Source organism: Sapajus apella, unplaced genomic scaffold, assembly GCF_009761245.1.
Source record: "Sapajus apella isolate SASKATOON/1434 unplaced genomic scaffold, GSC_monkey_1.0 scaffold2, whole genome shotgun sequence".
Taxonomy (NCBI): Eukaryota; Metazoa; Chordata; class Mammalia; order Primates; family Cebidae; genus Sapajus; species Sapajus apella.
In genome coordinates, this window is record NW_022436942.1 from 10,755,888 (window position 1) to 10,762,640 (window position 6,753).

Genomic DNA, 6,753 nt, shown 5'->3' on the forward strand with positions numbered 1-6,753 from the left:
CAACAACAATATCATAAATATTCACTCTAATCCATTGTATTTGCTACTGTCATCTCTCTCTTAGAGCAGTACAACTTTATCCCCTTTTCTCTGTCTCTGGTCATGGCCCTCTCCAATGTATTCCACTTCTGCATAGGAATGATCTGGCCTTTGTTTAGCTATCCAGCCTCATTCTTTGCCCCCTGTCCCCTATGCTAGCTGAGCTCCCGCGTCCCCTCTTTTGCAGACGTTGGTCCCTTGAGAACCAGCCTACATCACTACTTTCTCTGGTTGGCTCCTACTTGCCTTTCAGGATTAAATATTACTTCATTCAGAAAGCCTGGTTTATAGAAAGCGCTCAATAAATATAAGTATTATTATTAAAAGTAATAGAAGTAAAAGTGCATCCTCAGTGTGATTATTGAAAGAGTGGATGAGTGAGATGGGTATTTGCTGAGTGGATGGGTGACTGGGACACGGCTTCTATCACTTTAGCAACTCTCCCAGGTGAGAGGGTTTAAAAAATATGTTGAGAACAATCTGAGAAAAGTTTCACTTCAGATGGCGCTGGGAATGTAAACCGTTTTCTTTCTTCCTAACCCAGAGCTATCCCCTCTGTCTCCTCCCAGCTGGAATTTTTGAGGCGAGACAATCGACTCGCTCGGGGTTCGCCGGCCGACGTCGCTCGGCTTGTTGGGGCTGGGCTCTTCTTCGCGGAAGTGGGTAGGAGGCGGTTGCGGTCAGCTGAGTGTCCTGGGCTCGGCCGGGGCGGGTAGGGCTGCTGTTGCCGCCATGGCCGATAGCGATCCCCGGTACCCTTGCTCCTCAATCGAGGATGACTTCAACTATGGCAGCAGCGTGGCCTCCGCCAGCGTGCACATCCGAATGGGTACGTTGTCCCCTCCCCAGTGCCTCTCAGCCGCTCGTCCGCTCTGCTCGGCCTCTAGAGGCGGATTTCCGGTTTCAGAGGGCGAGCCGCCACCTCCCGGGACTCACGGGGAGCATTCGCTGATCTCCCAGCCCTCCTTCCCCGGGGACCAGAGAACGGGCGCCCTCGTCCGGGAGTCGGGAGAGGCGCTCCCTCCCTTCTTTCCTAGGGGTTGTGGGACGGCTCCAGGCCCAGGAGGCCTGCGGCTCCTCCCTGTGCGCTCCGGATCCCCAGTGGGCGCCGCGGTGTAGGAAGGGGCTGACGGAAACCGTCGCAGCCTTAATTTGGCATCTTGAAGTGAAAAGAAACGTGGTGGAAATGAGTTGATGGATCACTGTGACGTACACAGGAGAGGAATCCAAAGCCTGACGTTTATGCTTAGTGGGGTTCGGTATTACAGGTTTATATTTACCGTCCTGTGGTAGGCTGGAAGCTCCCTGACTGCCCTGTTTCCTCTCCGCAGGGCCCAGAATGCATAGAGTGTTACAGTATTGAGCAAGTTGCTGGACACAGAAGCTTACTAAGTCAGTCAAAATGCTGTTAAAGTTATTACATAGTAGCCAGTGGGCAGAAATTTTTGAAATTAAAATGCTGAGCTTCATCTAAGTGGAAGTCACTACCTGCTCTAGTTTGGCCATTTGATCACCTAAGCAGCCCCAGACTTTGAGCCTGTCTAGGCCGCTGGGACTTTTTCTGGAAAAGGAAAGATGATGCGCTAACAATTTTGGTGCCTAGAACTTGTTCTGGAAAAGGAAATATGAAGATAGTTCTGATGCGCCAAGAATCTCGGTGCCTAGCATTTGTATTTTTGGAATTGAATTTTGAAATTATTTTGGCAAGTGAGCTCAGCTTTTTTAAAAAGTTGCGGTAAAATAGAGGTAACATAAAATTTACCATCTTAACTTTTTAAGTGTACAGTTCAGTAGTGTTAAGTACATTCACATGGTTCTACACTGTTAAAAGAAAAACTTTAGACACACTAAACGTAACAGAGTTTGTTTGAGCAAAGAATGATTTGGAATTGGGCAGGATCCGGAACCAGAATAGGTTCAGAGTGATGGGGGCTGCCGCTGGTGGGAGATTTATGGAGAGAAAGAGTAAAATGATGTACAGAAAAAAGAAGTCAGGTACAGAAAGAGTTGATTGGTTACAGCTTGGCTTTTGCCCTATTTGAACATGGTTTGAACACTTGGCCATCTTTGATTGGCTGAAACTCAGTGATTGGTTCAAGCATAGATTACTTCCTATTTACGTATCCAATTAGGTTATAGTTCACTATATACCGAGAAACCCTTGGGCGAACTTAAAATATCTAAAGGGATAGCTTTACACTAAACTTATACAGCATCCGACATCCAGATTTTAATCTTACAAAACGGAAACTGTATACCTGTTAAACGACTCCCCGTTCATTCCTTCCCCCAGTCCCTGGAACCATCATTTCACTTTCTCTCTCTGTGAATTTGGCTACTGTAGATACAATCAGTATTTGTTTTTTGTAATTGGCTTATTTTAAGTAGTGTAATGTCTTCATACATCCATATTGTGGCAATATCAGAATTTCTTTTTTTTTTTTCTTTTTTTTTGAGACAGGGTCTTACTCTGTCACCCAGGCTGGAGTGCAGTGGTGAGATCACTGCTCACTGCAGCCTCTACCTTCTGGGCTCAGGTGATCCTCCCACCTCAGCCTCCCAAGTAGCTAGGACTACAAGTGCAGGTTACCATGCCTGGCTAGTTTGTTTGTATTTTTGGTAGAGACGAGTTTCACCATGTTGCCCAGGCCAATCTTGAACTCCTGGACTCAAGCGATCCTCCCACCTTAGCCTCCCAAAGTACTGGGATTATAGGCATGAACCACTGCACCTGGCTGCAGAATTGTCTTTTTAAGGCAGTAATATTACTTTGTATGTGTATACCAAATTTTGTTTATTCATCCATTGATGGACATTTGTGTTGCTTCTACTTCTTGACTGTTTTGAATAATGCTGTCATGAATATAGGTGTGCACATACCTCTTCAAGACCCTGCTTTAACTCTTTTGAATATATACCCAGAAGTGGAATCACTGGATTGTGTAGTAGTTCTATTTTTAATTATTTAAGGAGCTGCCATACTGTTTTCGATAGGGGCTACATCATTTTACATTCTCAGCAACAGTGCACAAGGGTTCACCTTTTTCTACATCCTTGCCAACACATTCTTTTCTTTTATTTTTTAAAATGCAAGTAGCCATCAAATAAGTGTGAGGTGATATGTCCTTTAGGTTTTGATTTGCATTTCTCTAATGATTTAATGTTGTTGCACATTTTAAAAATATGCTTGTGGGGCATTTATACATCTTCCTTGGAGAAATGTTATTCAAGTCCTTTGCCCAATTGAAAAACAAAAGCCTTTATTTTTTTTTTAAAGCAATTTTAGGTTCATAGCAAAATTTAGCAGAAAGAACAGAGTTCTTATATACCCTTTCTGCTTCATCCCAAGCCTCTTGCACTAATAATGTTCTGTACCAGAGTGTTATGTTTGTTACAATCAGTGATCCTAGACTGATACCTCATTATCACTTAAAGACCATAGTTTACATTAAGGTTCGCTTTTAGTGTCGTACAGTCTATGAGTTTGACAAATGTTTAATGAGATGTGTCCACCATTGTAGTATCATACAGAATAGCTTCACTGCCTTAAAAAAAATTCCTCTGTGGTCTGCCCATTCATCCCTCCCTTCCTGCTGATCTTGTATTGTCTTCATAGTTTTGTCTTTTCCCGAATACCGTATAGTTGGAATCATTATATAACCTTTCAGATTGGCCTTTTTCACTTATAATATGCATTTAAGGTTTTCTACATGTCTTTGCATGGCTTGATAGCTCATTTTTCTTTAATGCTAAATATATTCTATTGTTTGGATGTACTACAGTTTATTCCTTCACCTACTGAAGGAAATCTTGGCTGCTTCAAGTTTTGTCAATAAAGCTGTTTTGTAAATGTCCCTGTGCAGGTTTTTGTGTGGACATAAGTTTTCAACTCATTTGGGTAAATACCAAGCGGCACAATTGCTGTGTTGTATAGTAAGAGCATGTTTAGTTTCATAAGATATCACCAAACTGTCTTACAAAGTGGCTGTACTATTTTCCACTTCCACCAGCAATGAATGAGAGTTCTTGTTGGTTCCACATACTTGCCAGCATTGGATGATGTCAGTGTTTTGGATTTGGGCCATTTAATAGGCATATAGTGGCATCTCCTTATTGCTTTAACTTGTAATTCTCTAATAATTTATAATGTTGAACATCTTTTCATATACTTATTTGCCATCTGTTGTTTTTGTTTTGTTGTTTCTTGTTCTTATTTTTTCTTCCTTTTTCTTTTTCTCTTTTTTTTAGACAAAGTATCACTCTGTCTCTCAGACTGGAGTGCAGTGATACAATCACAACTCACTGCCGCCTCAATGTCCCAGGCGCAGACGGTCCTCCCACCTCAGACTCCTGAGTAGCTGGAACTACGGGCACATGCCATCATGCCTGGCTAATTTTTGTATTTTTAGAAGAGACAGGGTGTTGCCATGTTGCTCAAGCTGATATCAAACTCCTAGGCTCAAGTGATCCAAAGTGCCAGGATTTCAGGCATAAGCCACTGCACCCAGCCAATCAAATGAGAAAAGGGCAGTCTCTTCAACAAATGGTGTTGGGAAAATTGAATATCCACATGCAAAAGAATGAAATTAAACACTTACCTTACACTATATACAAAAATTACCTCAAAAAAGATCAAAGACCTAAATGTAAGACCTAAAACTATAAAACTCTTAAAAAAAAATAGGACATTGGATGTGGTAATGGATTTCTTGGACATGACATGAAAAACAGGCAACAAAAGTAAAATAGATAAATTGGACTACATCAAAATTTAAAACTTCTGTGTATTAAAGAACACAATCAACAGTGAAAAGGCCTATAAAATGGGTGAAAATATTTGCAAATCATATATCCTGTAAGGGGTTAATATCCAGAATACATAAAGAAATTCTGATTGGGCACAATGGCTCACGCCATTGTAATCCCAGCACTTTGGGAGGCTGAGGCAGGCGGATCACAAGGTCAGGAGTTCGAGACCAGCTTGACCAATATGGTAAAATCCTGTCTCTACTAAAAATACAAAAATTAGCCAGGTGTGGTGGCATGCACCTGTAATCCCAGCTGTTCAGGAGGCTGAGGCAGGAGAATCACTTGAACCCGGGAGGTAGAGGCTGCAGTGAGCCGAGATTGGGCCACTGCACTCCAGCCTGAGCGATAGAGGGAAACTTCATCTCAAAAAAAGAAAAGAAAAAAAGAAATCCTACCATTCAATAACAAAATAAAACCTGATTTTAAAGTGAAGAAAGTCAAGAGAATAAGACAGAATACATACTGAGAGAAAATATTTGCAAAAGGTATACCTAATTAAGAGCTGTTATCCAAAGTACACAAAAACTCTTAAAACTCAACAATAAGAAGACAAATATTTATCTGCAAAAGACTTGAACAGATACCCCACTAAAGAAGATTCACAAGGTTGAATGCAGTAGCTCACACCTACAATCCCAGCATTTCAGGAGGCCAAGGTGGGAGAATTCACCTGAGCTTGGGAAGTTGAGGCTGCAGCAACCTATGATTGTGCCACCGCACTCCAGCCTGGGCAACAGAGTGAGACTATGTCTCAAAAAAAAAAAAAAAAAAAAAAAAAAAAGGATCATACGTATGAGGATTTATTTATTATTGGAGCTCTGTTGTATTCCGTGAGATGGAGTCTCCCTCTGTCCCAGGCTGGAGTGCAGTGGTGCGATCTCGGCTGACTGCAACCTTCATGTCCTGGGTTCAAGCTATTTTTGGCCTCAGCTTCCTGAGTAGTTGGGATTACAGGTGCCAGCCACCATGCCCAGCTAATTTTTTTGTGTTTTTAGTAGAGACAAGGTTTCACCATGTTGGCCAAGATGGTCTTGATCTCCTGACCTTGTGATCCGCCTACCTCGGCCTCCCAAAGTGCTGGGATTACAGGCATGAGCCACTGCACCTGGCCTTAAATGTTTCTAAGAAAATAGATTTGCCTGCCTCTTTCTTTTTTTCTTTGGGGGGACGGAGTTTCGCTCTTGTTACCCAGGCTGGAGTGCAATGGCGCGATCTCGGCTCACCACAACCTCCGCCTCCTGGGTTCAGGCAATTCTTCTGCCTCAGCCTCCTGAGTAGCTGGGATTACAGGCACGTGCCACCATGCCCAGCTAATTTTTTTTTTTGGTACTTTTTAGTAGAGACGGGGTTACACCATGTTGACCAGGATGGTCTCGATTTCTTGACCGCGTGATCCACCCGCCTCGGCCTCCCAAAGTGCTGGGATTACAGGCTTGAGCCACCGCGGTCTCTCAGCTTTCTTGGAATTTGGGGTAGGTTTGCATAGAACTGCTACTGTGGAACAATGACGTTTATTATGCTGAGGTAGTTTCTTTCAGTTTCTACTTTATTGAGTGTTTTTATCATGAAGGGTTGTGGAATTTTGTCAAAAGCGTTTTCTGCATCAGTTGAGATGATCGTGTTTCTTTTCCCCCCCAACATTCTGTATATGTGCTGATACATTGAGTAATTTTCATGTATTGAACCATCCTCACAGTCCGGGAATAAATGGTGCTTGGTGATGATCTATAATCCTTTTAATGTGCTACTGAATTCTGTTTGCTAGTATATTGTTGAGGATTTTTGCATCAGTATTCATCAGGGACATTGCCCTGTAGTTTTCTTTTTTTTGAGACGGAGTTTCGCTCTTGTTACCCAGGCTGGAGTGCAATGGCGCGATCTCGGCTCACCGCAACCTCCGCCTCC

General features: G+C 42.7%; 1 protein-coding gene across 2 annotated transcripts in view; it reads left to right on the top strand.

The window, feature by feature from the left end:
* Positions 1–640: 640 nt before the first annotated feature.
* TMBIM4 (transmembrane BAX inhibitor motif containing 4) overlaps positions 641–6,753 on the top strand; it is a 32,063-nt gene continuing 25,950 nt past the window's right edge. Inside the window, exon 1 of one of the 2 annotated variants that reach the window (XM_032288199.1) lies at positions 641–868. In XM_032288199.1, coding sequence (XP_032144090.1) covers positions 772–868 — 97 coding nt within the window. In that variant the 5' untranslated portion in view covers positions 641–771. The remainder of the gene's footprint in view (positions 869–6,753) is intronic. The other variant, XM_032288220.1, reaches the window with a different exon arrangement.